Source organism: Heterodontus francisci, chromosome 3 (assembly GCF_036365525.1).
Source record: "Heterodontus francisci isolate sHetFra1 chromosome 3, sHetFra1.hap1, whole genome shotgun sequence".
NCBI classification, from domain to species: domain Eukaryota; kingdom Metazoa; phylum Chordata; class Chondrichthyes; order Heterodontiformes; family Heterodontidae; genus Heterodontus; species Heterodontus francisci.
The window spans coordinates 204,291,102-204,309,863 of NC_090373.1; the positions used below are offsets into that span (position 1 = coordinate 204,291,102).

At 44.1% G+C, this 18,762-nt stretch overlaps 1 protein-coding gene across 1 annotated transcript in view; it reads right to left on the reverse strand.

Annotated features, from left to right (window-relative positions):
• Nucleotides 1-18,762, reverse strand: part of LOC137367180 (dynein axonemal heavy chain 8-like) — a 2,531,605-nt gene that overhangs the window by 1,804,484 nt on the left and 708,359 nt on the right. The window contains exons 96-99 of the mRNA XM_068028616.1: nucleotides 14,086-14,236; nucleotides 7,377-7,473; nucleotides 7,073-7,240; nucleotides 4,748-4,941 (exon numbers count right to left, since the gene is read on the reverse strand). Coding sequence (XP_067884717.1) covers nucleotides 4,748-4,941; nucleotides 7,073-7,240; nucleotides 7,377-7,473; nucleotides 14,086-14,236 — 610 coding nt within the window. The remainder of the gene's footprint in view (nucleotides 1-4,747; nucleotides 4,942-7,072; nucleotides 7,241-7,376; nucleotides 7,474-14,085; nucleotides 14,237-18,762) is intronic.

Genomic DNA, 18,762 nt, shown 5'->3' on the forward strand with positions numbered 1-18,762 from the left:
AGTCCTGTTAGAATTTTATAGGTTTCTATGAGATCCCAAGCAGGTGGAGAAATTGCACAAACATTGACCATCATGGGCTAAATTGTGTTGTGAAAACAGCAATGTGAGAAATGGTCCATTTTCCTGTTGCTGATTTTTCTTCTGCCTCATTTCAATAACCACAATAATAATCTTCTCCTTGAGTTTCATAGTTTATTGGATGAATGTGCACTCTGGACACAGTCTGATATGGCCTATCTCCCACCCCAAGACATGGTGTAGCTAGCTCTATTCTGTCAACAAAAGTAATTCGCATTGGCATTGCATACTATTTTTCTTGCTAGCTAGCTAATTCAGCAGGGGGATGGGAACCTAAATTGTAGTTCCAGTGTACAGGATGTTGAGAGTAGTGAGGTCAGGGATAAGGTTACAAGGACGCAAGAGGGCACTGGCAAGCAAGAACCTGGTTTAAAGTGTGTCTACTTCAACGCCAGGAGCATCCGGAATAAGGTGGGTGAGCTTGCAGCATGGGTTGGTACCTGGGATCTCGATGTAGTGGCCATTTCGGAGACATGGGTAGAGCAGGGGCAGGAATGGATGTTGCAGGTTCCGGGATTTAGATGTTTCAGTAAGAACAGAGAAGATGGTAAAAGAGGGGGGGGGTGTGGCATTGTAAATCAAGGAGAGTATGACAGCGACAGAAAGGACGTTTGAGGACTCATCTACTGAGGTAGAATGGGCCGAGGTTAGAAACAGGAGAGGTGAGGTCACCCTGTTGGGAGTCTTTTATGGACCTCCAAATAGTTCCAGAGATGCAGAGGAAAGGATAGCGAAGATGATTCTCGACAGGGGCGAGAGTAACAGGGTAGTTGTTATGGGGGACTTTAACTTTCCAAATATCGACTGGAAATACTACAGTTCGATTACTTTAGATGGGTCAGTTTTTGTCCAGTGTGTGCAGGAGGGTTTTCTGACACAGTATGTAGACAGGCCAACCAGGGGCGATGCCACATTGGATTTGGTACTGGGTAATGAACCTGGCCAGATGTTAGATTTAGATGTAGGTGAGCACTTTGGTGATCGTGATCACAATTCGGTTAGGTTTACCTTAGCGATGGGCAGGGACAGGTATATTCCACAGGGCAAGAATTATAGCTGGGGGAAAGGAAATTATGATGCGATTAGGCAAGATTTAGGATGCGTAGGATGGGGAAGGAAACTGCAGGGGATGGGAACAATCGAAATGTGGAGCTTATTCAAAGAGCAGCTACTGCGTGTCCTTGATAAGTATGTACCTGTGAGGCAGGGAGGAAGTTGTCGAGCGAGGGAGCCTTGGTTTACGAAAGAAGTTGAAGCGCTTGTCAAGAGGAAGAAGAAGGCTTATGTTAGGATGAGACGTGAAGGCTCAGTTAGGGTGCTTGAGAGTTACAAGCTAGCCAGGAAGGATCTAAAGGGAGAGCTAAGAAGAGCAAGGAGAGGACACGAGAAGTCATTGGCGGATAGGATCAGGGAAAACCCTAAGGCTTTCTATAGGTATATCAGGAATAAAAGAATGACTAGAGTTAGATTAGGGCCAATCAAGGATAGTAGTGGGAAGTTGTGTGTGGAATCAGAGGAGATAGGGGAAGTGTTAAATGAATATTTTGCGTCAGTATTTACAGTAGAGAAAGAAAATGTTGTCGAGGAGAATACTGAGATTCAGGCTACTAGGCTAGATGGGATTGAGGTTCACAAGGAGGAGGTGTTATTAATTTTGGAAAGTGTGAAAATAGATAAGTCCCCTGGGTCAGATGGGATTTATCCTAGGATTCTCTGGGAAGCCAGGGAGGAGATTGCAGAGCCTTTGTCCTTGATCTTTATGTTGTCATTGTCGACAGGAATAGTGCCAGAAGACTGGAGAATAGCAAATGTTGTCCCCTTGTTCAAGAAGGGGAGTAGAGACAGCCCTGGTAATTATAGACCTGTGAGCCTTACTTCGGTTGTGGGTAAAATGTTGGAAAAGGTTATAAGAGACAGGATGTATAATCATCTTGAAAAGAATAAGTTCATTAGCGATAGTCAGCACGGTTTTGTGACAGGTAGGTCGTGCCTCACAAACCTTATTGAGTTTTTCGAGAAGGTGACCAAACAGGTGGATGAGGGTAAAGCCGTGGATGTGGTGTATATGGATTTCAGTAAGGCGTTTGATAAGGTTCCCCACGGTAGGCTATTGCAGAAAATACGGAAGTATGGGGTTGAAGGTGATTTGGAGCTTTGGATCAGAAATTGGCTCGCTGAAAGAAGTCAGAGGGTGGTGGTTGATGGCAAATGTTCATCCTGGAGTTTAGTTACTAGTGGTGTACCGCAAGGATCTGTTTTGGGGCCACTGCTGTTTGTCATTTTTATAAATGACCTGGAACAGTGTGTAGAAGGGTGGGTTAGTAAATTTGCGGATGACACTAAGGTCGGTGGAGTTGTGGATAGTGCCGAAGGATGTTGTAGGGTACAGAGGGACATAGATAGGCTGCAGAGCTGGGCTGAGAGATGGCAAATGGAGTTTAATGCGGAAAAGTGCGAGGTGATTCACTTTGGAAGGAGTAACAGGAATGCAGAGTACTGGGCTAATGGGAAGATTCTTGGTAGTGTAGATGAACAGAGAGATCTTGGTGTCCAGGTGCATAAATCCCTGAAGGTTGCTACCCAGGTTAATAGGGCTGTTAAGAAGGCATATGGTGTGTTAGCTTTTATTAGTAGGGGATCGAGTTTCGGAGCCACGATGTCATGCTGCAGCTGTACAAAACTCTGGTGAGACTGCACCTGGAGTATAGCGTGCAGTTCTGGTCACCGCATTATAGGAAGGATGTGGAAGCTATGGAAAGGGTGCAGAGGAGATTTACTGGGATGTTGCCTGGTATGGAGGGAAGGTCTTACGAGGAAAGGCTGAGGGACTTGAGGTTGTTTTCATTGGAGAGAAGGAGGAGGAGAGGTGACTTAATAGAGACATATAAGATAATCAGAGGGTTAGATAGGGTGGATAGTGAGAGTCTTTTTCCTCGGATGGTGATGGCAAACACGAGGGGACATAGCTTTAAGTTGAGGGGTGATAGATATAGGACAGATGGTAGAGGTAGTTTCTTTACTCAGAGAGTAGTAGGGGCGTGGAACGCCCTGCCTGCAACAGTAGTGGACTCGCCAACTTTAAGGGCATTTAAGTGGTCATTGGATAGACATATGGATGAAAATAGAATAGTGTAGGTCAGATGGTTTCACAGGTTGGCGCAACATCGAGGGCCGAAGGGCCTGTACTGCGCTGTAATGTTCTAATTCTAATTCTAATTCTAATACGGTTGTGCTGCTCCACATTGATGTTTGTATGCTTAGCTGCTTTCATTTTCGGAAGAAATGTGTTTCAAATCAAACTATTTTGATGGCATTAGATTGGCTATACACATTATATACAGATTAATTGACCCCATGTTTGTGGCTGAGTCAATAGTTTTGTCAAATGTCCATGGTGTAAGACGTCAGGGCCTATCTCTGCTTATAACTGAATCATTAGCCTCAGACACTCCTCAATTTACCAGCACCCCCTTCACTCACGTACCAACAAATTCTAGCTATCACTGCTCATACTACACATTCCTAGCTTCAGCTCACCCTCACACACTTAGCACTGCTGAAAGCCTCACACCCACATCTCACACCTTTCACACACTCCCAACTATCAAACAATGGCACATACATTATACCAAACTTATAAACACACTTCCCTGTCTCTTGCAGGCAAGGTGACACAGACAGCAGCACCTAATTTGCAATGGGTAGGCACAGATGTATCCTCATCCCGATGGAGGAGACTGTGCTTGCCATCAGTGGACTGAGGCCATGGTCAGTGATAGACCTAAAACCACTGACAGCATGTTCTTACCAAATCCTACTTTGCACATCCCACCACACACCTCATCCCAAAATCTGTTCTGATTTACAAGCTGCAGAAGGTGGAACCATGTACGTATTGCATTCCAGCCATTTCCTCATCATAACTCTTATGTCTTTCTCCTTTCAGATATGCAAGAACTGTCACCATGCCAAGTATCGGTGCAGCAGCAGGAAGGCCAAGAGGAACAAGAGACTGATGATGAAGAAACTGTCAGTTGATCTCACACTCACAGCCACCAGCTTAAGTATTGGCACAGCACATACTTTAAAGGGTAGCATAGAGACATGATCTGCACATGCTGAATCACAGGGCACGAGTGGCCTACAGCACGAAAAGGAAATCAGAATGCGAGGTCGCATACGAGTTCTACTGCAGATGACTTAAATGTGGACTTGGAAAGGGCAGCATTCAAAAAAGTGGGCATGCATCAAGGTACTTTTTAAAATATGTGAATGGATGCTGCCAGCCAAATCTCTGCCTCTCTTCTACCATTCCTTATTTGTATCTCTCTGAGTTCTACCTTCTCAAAAAGTTGACAATTCCTTGAAGGTTCCTTAACAGGTCCATGGGTTTCAATGGGGTTGATCATTCCATTGTCTCCACAATCTCCTTGGGCCTTGTTTGAGAAATTATGATTGTTTTTATAATTAAGTGGCTTTATAGCCCACTTCAGAGGTTACTGAGAGTTAAGAAAAATGGATGGAGTCCTGACAGGAAAAGATTAGAAAAGAAGTATAATCCAAATATTTGTTAAAGTCAGTCATAAATTTCTATGAAAGGTCCATCATCAGCAATGGAGAGAGAGAAGTCTAGGAAAGGAAATATTAGAGGTGCAAATGTTTACAATACCTTAACTGTCGTATCTCTGTCTTGTAACCACAGTATGTTGAATTTTTGAAATTCTTCTAGTGCACTGGTGATAGCATCCCTCACAGAGCTGACAGACGTAGACAGCATTGTTACTAATTTTGTTACATCTTTATGTTCTGCCACATTGTGATAAAAATTCTTCGGCTTCCTGAAACTCTTGTTTTCACTTATTTCTGTTTTGGAAAACACGTTTACATATTTAACAACCATAAACTATAACAACAGCTTACATTTATAAAATGCCTTTGATTACAGTAAAGAGCTTTACTTATCTTCTGAGAGTCACTGGGCAAAGGAAAGATTAGGGACCAATAATTTTGGGGATTTCTGCTGTGCCAGTACAAGCTTGGCAGAACAGAAGCGAGTCTGCTCAAGCTCATAAACATAGACCCTGTCACAAATTATAAGGTCAGGTCATAGAGTCATGGAGTCACAAAGTCATCTAGGGCACAGATGGAGGCCACTCAGCCCATTGAGTCCATGCCAGCTCCCAATGCAGCTGTTTAGTCAGTCCCACTCTCCCACTCCATCCCCGTAGCCCTGCAAGTCTATTTCCTTCAAGTGCCCATCCAACATTTTTTTGAAGACATTGTCTCTGCTCCCCCCACTCACTGCGGAAAAAGGTTCATCCTCGTATTTCCCCGCATCACTTGCCCAAAATCTTGAATCTGTGTCCCTTAGTCCTTGTACCAATAGTTCATGGAAACAGTTTGTCTTGTCTAACTTATCTACTCCTAATCTTGTACACTTCTTATTAAATATCTAACTTAACTACACCTGCCATAATCTTGTACATTTCCATTAAATATCCCCTCAATCTTTTTTTTAATTCATTTGGGGGATGTGGGCCTCGTTGGCTAGGCCAGCATTTGTTGCGCCTTCTTGAACTGCTGCAGTCCTTGGGGTCAAGATACACCAACAGTGCTGTTAGGAAGGGAGTTCAAAGATTTTGACCCAGCGACAGTGAAGGAACGACGATAAAGTTCCAAATCAGGATGGTGTGAGTCTTGGAGGGGAACTTGCAGGTGGTGGTGTTCCTATGCATCTGCTGTCCTTGTCTTTCTAGGTGGTAGAGGTCACAGGTTTGGAAGGTGCTGTCGAAGAAGGCATGGAGGGTTGCTCCTCGTATATGGTACACACTGCTGCCACTGTGCGTGGTGGTAAAGGGAGTGCATGTTGAAGGTGGTGAACAGGGTGCCAATTAAGCAGTCTTCTTGGATGGGGTCAAACTTCTTGAGTGTTGTTGGAGCTGCACCCATTCAGGCAAGTGGAGCGCATTCCATCACACTCCTGTCTTGTGCCTTGTAGATGATGGACAGGCATTGGGGAGTCAGGAGGTGAGTTACTCACCACAGAATTCCCAGCCTCTGACCTGCTCTTGTAGCCACGGTACTGGAGTTCAGAAGAGTGAGGGAGATCTCATAGAAACCTATAAAATTCTAACAGGACTTGGCAGGATAGATGCAGGAACGATGTTCCCGATGGCGGGGGAGTCCAGAACCAGGGGTCATAGTCTAAGAATATGGGGTAAACCTTTCAGGACTGAGATGAAGAGAAATTTCTTCACCCAGTGAGTGGTGAGCCTGTGGAATTCGCTACCACAGAAAGCAGTTGAGGCCAAAACAATGTATGTTTTCAAGAAGGAGTTAGATATAGCTCTTGGGTCTAAAGGGATCAAAGGGTCTGGGGCGAAAGCAGGAACAGGTTACTGAGTTGGATGATCAGCCATGATCATAATGAATTGTGGTGTGGGCTCGAAGGGCCGAATGGCCTACTCCTGCTCCTATTTTCTATGTTTCTATGACATACCCAAGGATGGTGATGGTGGTGTCTGGGGCATTGTCAGCAAGCTGTGATTCTGTGAGTATGACTTTGTCGAGCTGTTGCTTGACTTGCCTGTGGGACAGCTCTCCCAATTTTACCACAAACCCACATCAGTTAGTAAGTAGGTCTTTGCAGGGTCGACCGGGCTGGGTTGCCATTGTCGTTTCCGGCAACTAGTTTAATGCCAGGTGGTCTGTCCAGTTTCATTTATTTTCTTAGCATTTGATGTGGTTTGATAAAACTGAGTGGCTTGCCCGGACTTTCAGAGGGCATTTAAGAGTCAACCACATTGCTGTGGGTCTGGAGTCGCATGTAGGCTAGACCAGATAAGGATGACAGATTTCCTTCCCTTAAGGACATTAGTGAGCCAGATGGGTTTTTACAACAATCAACAATGGTTTCATGATCACCACAAGGTTAGCTTGTTAAGTCCAGATTTATTAATTGAATTCAAACAGATTACTAGTCAAGTGACATTACCACTACACCACCAGCTCTCCAAATCTCCTTTGTAATAAGGATACCAACCCAACTTTTCGAACCAAATTGTGTAACTAAAATCCCCCATCCCTGCAATCATTCTGTTAAATCTCTTCTGCACCATCTCTGGGCCCATCTTCCTCTCTAACAGATTTTCCGCTTTGAATACTGTTGGGGGACATAGCCTCTCAGGGCAATGCAACAAGAGCCAGGTCTGTGGCACAACGGGTGGCTCAGCTGCACAGGAGGGAAGGAAAAGGGGTCGGAGAGCTATAGTGATAGGGGATTCTATCATAAGAGGTACAGATAGGCGTTTCTGTAGCCACAAACGTGACTTCATGAATGTAGGTTGCCTCCCTGGTGTTAGGGTCAAGGATGTCACAGAGCATCTGCAGGGCATTCTGAAAGGAGAAGGTGAACAATCAGATGTCGTGGTTCACATTGGTACTAACAACATAGGTAGGAAGAGGGATGAGGTCCTGCAACAAAAATTTAGGCAGCTCGGTAGCAGATTAAAAAGCAGGACCTCAAAGGTTGTAATCTCTGGATTATTCCCAGTGCCACGTGCTAGTGAGTATAGGAATAGGAGATGGAGCAGATGAATGAGTGACTCAAGAGATGGTGCAGTAGGGAGGACTTTAGTTTCCTGGATCACTGGGTCTGTTTCTGGCAAAGGTGGGACTTGTGTATGTCGAATGGGTTGCACCCGAACCGGAACGGGACCAACATCCTTGCAGGGAGGTTTGCTGGTGCTGTTGGGGGAGGTTTAAACTAATTTGGCAGGGGGATGGGATACAGAGTGGAGGTACAGTAGGGGGTGATGCACAGCCAAATATAGAAGAGAAACTAAGTCAGTCTAGAAGGCAGAGCAAATATAGACCTATTAAGGCACCAGCGAATAATGCAAGGCTGAATTGTATCTATTTTAACTCAAGAAGTCTTACAAGTTAGGCAGATGAATTGAGGGCGTTGATGAATACATGGGAATATCATATTATTGCTATCACAGAGATATGGTTGAGGGAAGGGCAGGACTGGCAGCTTAATATTCCAGGTTATTGAATCTTCAGGCGTGGGGGGGGAGTGGGGGGGGGGAAACGGTGTAAAAGAGGAGGTGGCCTTGCAAGAAGTCAATTACTGCAGTAAGGAGGGATGATATCTTCAAAGGTTACTCAAATGAGGCCATATGGGTTAAACTTAAAAACAAAAAGCGGCAATCACTTTGCTGGGGGTGTACTACAGGTCTCCAAACAGTCGGGGTGAGAAAGAGGAGCAGATATATAGGCAAATCTCAGAGAGGTGTAAAAATAATAGGGTAAAAATAGTAGGGGATTTCAATTTCCCCAATATCAACTGGGATAGTCTTAGTGCAAAAGACTTAAAGGGGGCGGAATTCTTAAAGTGCATCCAGGAGAGTTTTTTGAGCCAGCACATAGAAAGTCCGACAAGAGAAAGGGTTTTACTGGACCAAATCTCAGGGAATGAAGCCGGACTAGCAGTAGAAGTGTCAATGGGGATCATTTCGAGGATAGTGACCATAACTCTGTAAGATTTAAGATAGTTATGGAAAAGGACAAAGGTGGACCAGAAATAAAAGTACTGAATTGGGGGAAGGCCGATTTCAATATGATAAAACAGAATCTGGCCAAAGTGGACTGGGAGCAGCTACTTGTGGGAAAGTCTACATCAGACCAGTGGGTTCATTTCAAAAAGGAAATAGTGAGAGTTCAGAGCCAACATGTTCCCGTAAAGGTGAAGGATAGGACCAATAAGTCCAGGAAGCCTTGGATGTCAAGGGATATAGTGGATTGGTCAAGGAAAAAAAATGAGGCTGATGGCAGATTCAGAATGCTGAAAACAGCAGAGGCCCCAGAGGAGCATAGAAAGTGTAGAGGGGTACTTAAAAAAGTAACTAGGAGAGTGAAAAGGGGGCATGAAAAAACACTGGTGGGCAAGAAAAAGGAAAATCCCTTTAATAAGTATATTAAGGTCAAGAGGATAACCAGGGAAAGGGTAGGACCCATGAAGGACCAAAATGGCAATCTGTGTGTTGAGCCGGAGGACGTAGGTGAGGTTTTCAATGATTTTTCATCTGAGTTCACTTTGGAGAAGGACGATGTAGGTGCAGAGATCAGGGAGGGGGATTGTGATATACTTGAACAAATTAGCATTGAAAGGGAGGAGGTACTTATGGTTTTAGCGGGCTTAAAAGTGGATAAATCCCCAGGCCCAGATGAGATGTATCCCAGGCTACTATGTGAGGCAAGGGAGGAGATTGCAGGGACTCTGACACAAATTTTCAAATCCTCTCTGGCCACTGGAGACTGGAGGACAGCGAATGTGGTACCATTATGCAAGAAGGGTAGTAGGGATGAACCAGGTAATTACAGGCCAATGAGTCTAACATCAGTGTTAGGGAGACTATTGGAAAAATGTTTCTGAAGGACAGGATTAATCGCCACTTGGAGAGCCAGGGATTAATCAAGGATAGTCAGCATGGCTTTGTCAGAGGGAAATCATGTCTAACTAATTTGATTGAATTTTTCGAGGAGGTGACTCGGTGTGTAGATGAGGGTAAAGCAGTTGACGTCGTCTACATGGACTTCAGTAAGGCGTTTGATAAGGTCCCGCATGGGAGATTTGTCAAGAAGGTAAGAGCCCATGGGATCCAGGGCAATTTGGCAAATTGGATCCAAAATTGGCTCAGTAGCAGGAGGCAGATATAGATGGTCGAGGGTTGTTTTTGCGAGTGGAAGCCTGTGACCAGTGGTGTACCGCAGGGATCGGTGCTGGGACCCTTGCTATTTGTAGTGTACATTAATGATTTAGACGTGATTATAGGGGTATGATCAGTAAGTTCGCAGATGACACGAAAATTGGTGGTGTCGTAAATAGTGAGGAGGAAAGCCTTAGATTACAGGACGATATAGATGGGCTGGTAAGATAGGCGGAACAGTGGCAAATGGAATTTAATCATGAGAAGTATGAGGTGATGCATTTTTGGAGGACTAACAAGGCAAGGGAATATACAAAGGATGGTAGGACCCTAGGAAGTACAGAAGGTCAGAGGGACCTTGGTGTACTTGTCCACAGATCACTGAAGGCAGCAGCACAGGTAGATAAGGTGGTTAGGAAGGCATATGGGATATTTGCTTTTATTAGCTGAGGCATCGAATATAAGAGCAGGGAGGTTATAATGGAGCTGTATAAAATGCTAGTTAGGCCACAGCTGGAGTACTGTGTACAGTTCTGGGAACCACACGATAGGAAGGATGTGATTGCACTGGAGAGGGTGCAGAGAAAATTCACCGGGATGTTGCCTGGGCTGGAGCATTTCAGCTGTGAAGACTGGATAGGCTAGGGTTGTTTTCCTTAGAGCTGAGAAGGCTGAGGCAGGGCATGATTGAGGTATAGAAAATTATGAGGGGAAACGATAGGGTAGATGGGAACAAATTTTTTCACTTAGTGGAGGTGTCAATAACCAGGGAGCATAGATTTAAAGTAAGGGGCAGGAGGTTTAGAGGGGATTTGAGGAAAAAAGTTTTCACCCAGAGGGTGGTTGGAATCTGGAGCACACTGCCTGAAGGGGTGGTAGAGGCAGGAACCCTCACAACATTTAAGAAGTATTAAGATGAGCACTTGAAACACCATTGCATACATTGCTGGAAAATGGGATTAGAATAGATAGGCTTGATGGCTGGCGCCATCACGGTGGGCTGAAGGGCCTGTTTCTGTGCTCTGTAACTCTCTATGACTCAAGGTCACTCACATCCTTCCCAAAGTGTGGTGACGAGAACTGAATGCAATACTCCAGTTGGGGCCCAACCAGAGCTTCATAAAGGTTCAGCAAAACTTTCCTGCATTTGTACTCAATGCCTCTGTTTAAAAATCAATGCACATGCATCCCCAGGTCTCTCTGTTCCTGTAGAACTGTGCCATTAAGTATATATTGTCTCTCGCTATTCCTTCTGCCCACGTTTGTCATCTCATACTGACAATGTTGAAAATGCTGTTCCCTTTAATTAACCTTACTGCAGAGTGAATGGAAAGCAGGTGATGCTCATTGCAGCTTGTATTTAAGGGCTGCTTCTGGAAAGGGAGTTAGTCCAGAAGGGAATAGTGGAAACTGGTATTTCCAAGAAACTGTGGATTGAGAATAAAACAGTTGTGAATCACACACTGTCTCCTGCTTCCTAATTTTGGTGAATGGATATCTGCCAATTGATCACACGCATGTCAGTATTAAATTCCATTTGCCACTTGTCTGCCCATTCTGGTATGTCCTGCTGCAGGCAGTTCATATCATAGAAGAATCACAGAATTGTTACATTGCAGAAAGAGGCCATTTGGCCCATCGTGTCTGCACCGGCTCTCCGAAAGAGCATTTCACCTACTGCCATTCCCCCATCTTCTCCCCGTAACCCTGCAATTCTTCCTTTTCATATGACAGTCTAATTCCCTCTTGAATACTTCAATTGAACCTAAATCCACCACACTGAGGAAGCGCATTCCAGACCTTTACCACTCGCTGTGGAAACAAGTTTTTCCTCATGTAGCTTTTGCTTCTTTTACCAAATATTTTAAATCTGTGCCATCTCAGTCTCGATCCTTTCACAAGTAGGAACAGTTTTTCCCGATCTGGCTGGGGCCTTAACAGATATCTTTGCAACATCCTTAAACACGGGTGAGGTCCCGGAGGACTGGAGAATTGCTAATGTTGTCCCCTTGTTTAAGAAGGGTAGCAGGGATAATCCAGGTAATTATAGACCGGTGAGCCTGACGTCAGTGGTAGGGAAGCTGCTGGAGAAGATACTGAGGGATAGGATCCATTCCCATTTGGAAGAAAATGGGCTTATCAGTGATAGGCAACATGGTTTTGTGCAGGGAAGGCCATGTCTTACCAACTTAATAGAATTCTTTGAGGAAGTGACAAAGTTGATTGATGAGGGAAGGGCTGTAGATGTCATATACATGGACTTCAGTAAGGCTTTTGATAAGGTTCCCCATGGTAGGCTGATGGAGAAAGTGAAGTCGCATGGGGTCCAGGGTGTACTAGCTAGATGGATAAAGAACTGGCTGGGCAACAGGAGACAGAGAGTAGTAGTGGAAGGGAGTTTCTCAAAATGGAGACGTGTAACCAGTGGTGTTCCACAGGGATCCGTGCTGGGACCACTGTTGTTTGTGATATACATAAATGATTTGGAGGAAAGTATAGGTGTTCTGATTAGCAAGTTTGCATTTGACACTAAGATTGGTGGAGTAGCAGATAGTGAAGGGGACTGTCAGAGAATACAGCAGAATATAGATAGATTGGAGAGTTGGGCAGAGAAATGGCAGATGGAGTTCAATCAGGGCAAATGCGAGGTGATGCATTTTGGAAGATCCAATTCAAGAGTGAACTATACAGTAAATGGAAAAGTCCTGGGGAAAATTGATGTACAGAGAGATTTGGGTGTTCAGGTCCATTGTTCCCTGAAGGTGGCAACGCAGGTCAATAGAGTGGTCAAGAAGGCATACGGCATGCTTTCCTTCATCGGACGGGGTATTGAGTACAAGAGTTGGCAGGTCATGTTACAGTTGTATAGGACTTTGGTTCGGCCACATTTGGAATACTGCATGCAGTTCTGGTCGCCACATTACCAAAAGGATGTGGATGCTTTGGAGAGGGTGCAGAGGAGGTTCACCAGGATGTTGCCTGGTATGGAGGGCGCTAGCTATGAAGAGAGGCTGAGTAGATTAGGATTATTTTCATTAGAAAGACGGAGGTTGAGGGGAGACCTGATTGAGGTGTACAAAATCATGAGAGGTATAGACAGGTTGGATAGCAAGAAGCTTTTTCCCAGAGTGGGGGATTCAATTACTAGGGGACACGAGTTCAAAGTGAAAGGGGAAAAGTTTAGGGGGGATATGCGTGGAAAGTTATTTACGCAGAGGGTGGTGGGTGCCTGGAACGCGTTGCCCGTGGAGGTGGTAGACGCAGGCACGATAGCGTCTTTTAAGATGTGTCTAGACAGATACATGAATGGGCAGGAAGTAAAGAGATACAGATCCTTAGAAAATAGGCGACAGGTTTAGATAGAGGATCTGGATCGGCGTAGGCTTGGAGGGCCGAAGGGCCTGTTCCTGTGTTGTAATTTTCTTTGTTTGTTCTATCTACGCTGTACAGATTCCTTATGATTTTGAATCCCTCTATCAAATCATTTCTCAGCCTTCTCTTCTTCAAGGAAAACAGTCCTAACTTCTCCAATCTATCTTCATAACTGAAGTTCCTCATCTCTGGAACCATTCTCGTGAATCTATTCTTTACTCTCTGTGGATCAACTATCAGTACAAGAAGATATAAGGGACAGTGATGATTGTATCATAAAGTTGAGGCTGACTATGGAAAAGGACAAAGAACAATCCAGAGTAAGAATAATCAGCTGGGGGAAAACCAACTTCAATGAGGTAATAATGGAGCTGGGGTGAATAAATTGGAGTCGAAGGTTGGCAGGAAAAATGGTCGCTGAACAATGGGCTAACTTCGAAGAACAGGTAGTTCAGGCAGAGTCAAGGTATGCTCCCTCGAAAAGGAAAGGTAGGGTAAACAAATCAAGAGCTCCCTGGATGACAAAAGAGATAGCGATTAAGCGAAAGAAAATATATGTTTGTGACATGCCAGGTCGAGAATACTATTGAGAACCGGCTGAAAATAGAGGATTCAGAGGGGAAGTGAAAAAGCAAATAAGAGAAGCAAAGAGGGAATATGAAAAGAGACTGGCAGCTAATATAACAGGGAATCCCAAAGTTTTCTAAAGACATATGAATAGTGAAAGAGTGGTAAAAGGAGGAGTGGGGCCAATTAGGGACCAACAAGTGGATTTGCGCATGGAGGCAGAGGGCATTGCTGAGGTATTAAATGAGCACTTTGCATCAGTCTTTACCAAGGAATCCAGGCAATGGTGAAAAAGGAGGTAACTCAGACACTAGAAGGGTTTAAAATTGATAAAGAGGACGTATTAGGCTTTCTGTACTTCAAGTGGATAAAGCACCAGGAGTGGAGAAGATGCATCCAAGGACACTGAGAGAAGTGAGTGGAAATTGCAGAGGCACTGGCCAAGTTTTTCAATCTTCCTTCGACTCGGTGTGGTGCTAGAAGACTGGAGAATTCCAAACACTCCCTTCCTGTTCAAAAAAAGGGTGCAAAGATAAGCCTCGCAACTACAGGCCAGTTAGTTTGACTTCGGGACAAAATTAATTATCACAGAGACAAATGCGGGTCAAGTCAAGAAAGACAGCATGGATTTCTTAAGGGAAAATCATGTTTAACTGACTTGCTGGAGTTTTTGAAGAGATAACAGAGAGGGTTATTGAGGGCAATGCAGTTGATGTAGTGTATATGGACTTCCAAAAGGCATTAGATACAGTGCCACACAACAGCTCTGAGCAAAGTTATAGCTCATGGAATAAATGGGACAGTAGCAACATGGATACAGAATTGGCTGAGTGACAGGAAACAAAGAGCCATGGCTAATGGATATTTTTCAGGCTGGAGGAATATTTGTACTGGAGTTCCCCAGGGGTCAGTGTTGGGTTCCTTGCTTTTCTTGATATATATTAATGACCCAGTCCTTGGTGTACAGGGCACAATTTCAAAGTTTTCGGATGATATGAAAATTGGAAGCATTGTGAACTGTGAGGGAGATAGTGTAGAACTTCAAAAGGACATAGACAAGTTGGTGGAATGGGCGGACAGGTGGCAGATGAAGTTAAATGTGGAGAAATGTGAAGTGATACATTGTGGTAGGAAGAACATGGAGAGACAATATAAAATAAAGGGTATAATTCTCTTGCTTCAATTGTATAGAAACTTGGTTTGACCGCACTTGTAGTACTGTGTGCAGCTTTGGTCCCCTTACCTTAGGAAGGATATTATTGCCATAGAGGGAGTGCAACGAAGGTTCACCAGACTTGTTCCCGGAACGGTGGGACAGTCCTATGAAGAGAGATTGGGGAAACTGGGCCTGTATTCTCTAGAGTTTCGAAGAATAAAAGGTGATCTCATTGAAACCTCCAAAATCCTTAAAGGGATAGACAGGGTAGATGCAGCTAAGATGTTTCCCCTGGTTGGCGTGTTTAGAACCAGGGGACACAATTTCAAAATAAGGGGGAAGCCATTTAGGACAGAGATGAGGAAACATTTCTTTATTCAGAGGGTTGGGAATCTTTGGAATTCTCTACCCCAGATGCTGTGGAAGCTGAGTTATTGAGTATGCTTAAAGCAGAGATTGACAGGTTTCTAAATACAAATGACATAAGGGGATATGAGGATAGTGTGGGTGTCAGGCAAGCCCCCCACCTGCCAAGAATGAAGAAAATTAATTTCGCCACATGAGTATTGATTTTAAAACTTTAAAAAGAAAGAACTTGCTTTAAAAAACAATTGGAGACTTTGGCTGGAGAGAGATATTAGCATATTAACAGACAGTACTTCAAAGGACAAAGGGGCTATTCCCTGCTCCAGTTTAATCCACAATGGTGGATTATCAGACGTTGAAGCATTCCAGGTTAACTACTAAAATGACCGAATACATAACTGGACATGATCAGACCAGTTTAGTCACATGACGAACTGACTGTTGGAGTTTTTTGAATTTGAACTGGCCACAGGGTTAAAACTCAGAAAACTGTTTGCTCCTGGACTGAGTATGCCTCTCTCCTGTCTGCTGTCATCTCGTTCTCACCAGCTTCAGAAACCATTGAAGACTTGTAAACTCAAAGAGAGAATGGTCTCCTATGTGAACAAGGTTTAAGAAGAATACTGAGCCCCAATGAAAAGTAAGAGCTATCTAAAATTCAAGACTTTACGGGAGTTGGAAACACAGAAACAGTAACAAGAAACCCCCTTCGGAGACTGCCTCAAACTTTTCTACTTTATTTTTCTTCTGCTCTTTCCTGTCCATATTTGCATGTGTGTATTGCTTGTGCATGCTAGTGTGGGCGCGTCGTATATCCGTAGGTGTTAACTGAATTAGAGTCTAAGTAAGTTTAATAACTTTCACTTTTATTCTTTAAACCTAAGAAAACCTGGTGAGCCTTATAAATGGAAAACTGTGAACAAGGAATCACCAAAGGGGCAGCTCAAAACACAGTGCATTTAAAATTAAACCCTATTACAATAAGACCAGGTGAAGACTGTAAAAGACCCCGAAACCTTTCTCACCTGGTCATAACAATGGGAAAAAGGCATTGAAGTGGATGATCAGCCATGATCATATTGAATGGAGGGACAGGCTCGATGGGCTAAATGGCCTAATCCTGCTCTTATGTTCCTATGTTCATAAGGGGGTGTAGGAGCAAAGAGACCTTGGTGTATATGTGCATAAGTCATTGAAGGTAGCATGTAATGTTGAGAGAGCGGTTCATAAAGCATACAATATCCTGGGCTTTATTAATAGGGGCATAGAGTGCAAGAGCAAGGACGCTAGTTTAGCCTCAGCTGGAGTATTGTGTCGAGTTCTGGGTGCCACACTTTCGAAAGGATGTGCAGGTGTAAGAGAGGGTGCAGAAAAGATTCACGAGAATGATTCCAGGGATGAGGAGCTTCAATTATGAAGACAGATTGGCGAAATAAGGACTGTTTTCCTTGGAGAAGAGAAGGCTGAGAGGTGATTTGATAGAGGTATTCAAAATCATAAGGGGTCTGGACAGAGTAGACAGGGACAAACTGTTCCTGCTTGTGAAAGAATCAAGAACGAGAAGGCACAGATTTAAAGTAATGGATAAAAGAAGCAAAAGCGACACGAGGAAAGGTCTGGAATGCACTGCCTGAGAATGTGATGGAGGCAGGTTCCATTGAAGCATTAAAAAGGGAAATAGACTGTTATATGAAAAGCAAGAATGTGCAGGGTTATGGGGAGAAGGCGGGTGAGTGGCACTAGGTGAACTGCTCATTCACCGAGCCGGTGCAAACACGATGGGCTGAATGACCTCTTTCTCCGCTGTAATAATTCTGTGATTTTGTGATTCTCTCCAAAGCACTCATGTCTTTCCCAAAGTGCAGCACGCAGAATTGTATGCAATACTCCAGCAGAGGCCAAGCTAGTGTCTTATGTAAGGTCAACATAACATCCTTGCTCTTCTACTCTATTAATAAAGCCCAGGATACTGTTTGCTCGCTCAACCTGTCCCTCCACCTTCAATGACTTATGCGGATATACACCCATGTCTCTCTGCTCCTGCAACCCCTTTAGAATTGTACCCTTTATTTATCGTGTCTCTTCATGTTCTTCCGACCAAAATGAATCACTTCACATTTCTCTGCATTGAACTTCATCTGGCACCTGCCTACCCATTCCACCAGCTTGTCTATATCTTTTTCAGATCTACACTACCTTCCTCACAGTTCACAATGCTTCCAAGTTTTGTATCATCTGCTAACTATGAAATTATGCCTTGTACACCAAGGTCTAGGTCATTAATATATATGAGGAAAAGCAAGGGTCCGAACACTGACCACTGGGGACCTCCACTACAAACCTTCCTCTAGCCCGAAAAACATTCATTAACCACTACTCTTTGTTTCCAGTCACTCAGCCAACTCAGTATCCATGTTGCTTTTATTCCATGAGCTATAACTTTGCTCACAAGTCTGTTGTGTGGCACTGTATGAAATGCCTTTTGAAAGTCCATGTACACCACATCAACTGCATTGTCCTCATCAACCCTCTCTGTTACCTCCTTGAAAAACTCCAGCAAGTTAGTTAAACATGATTTTCCCTTCAGAAATCCATGCTGGCTTTCTTTAATGAACCTGCATTTGTCCATGTGACTATTAATTTTGTCCTGAATTATTCTTTCTCGAAGTTTTCCCACCACCGAAGTTAAACTGACTGGCGTGTAGTTTTTGGGCTTATCCTAACACCCTTTTTTTGAACAATGGTGTAACGTTTGCAATTCTCCAGTCCTCTGGCACCACCCTCAAGTCTAAGGAAGACTGAAAATAATGACCAGTGCCTCTGCGATTGCCACCCTCATCTCATCCGGTACTGGTGCTTTACCCGCTTTAAGTACAGAAAGCATAATAAAGCATTCATATCACTTTTAAACCATTCTAGTGTCTAAATTACCTCCGCTTTCACCATTGCCTGGGTTGCATCTTCTTCCTTGGTAAAGTCAAATACAAAGTATTCATTTAATACCTCAGCTATGCCCTCTGCCTCCATGCAAAAACCCCCTTTATGGTCCCTAATTGGCCCAACTCCTCCTATTGCCACCCTTTTACTATTCATACACGAACATACGAATTAGGAGCAGGAGTAGTAGGCTACTCGACCTTCGAGCCTGCTCCGCCATTCAATAAGTTCATGACTGAACTGATTGCTCCACATTTCTACCTACCCCCGATAACCTTCCATCCCCTTGCTTGTCTGTATGTCTGTAGAAAACTTTGGGATTCAAAGAACAAAGAACAGTACAGCACAGGAACAGGCCATTCGGCCCTCCAAGCCTGCGCTGACCTTGACGCCTGCCTAAACTAAAACCTTCTGCACTTCCGGGGTTCGTATCCCACTATTCCCATCCTATTCACGTATTTGTCAAGATGCCTCTTAAACGTCTCTATGGTACCTGCTTCCACCACCTCCCCCCGCAACAAGTTCCAGGCACTCACCACCCTCTGTGTAAAGAACTTGCCTCGCAAATCCCCTCTA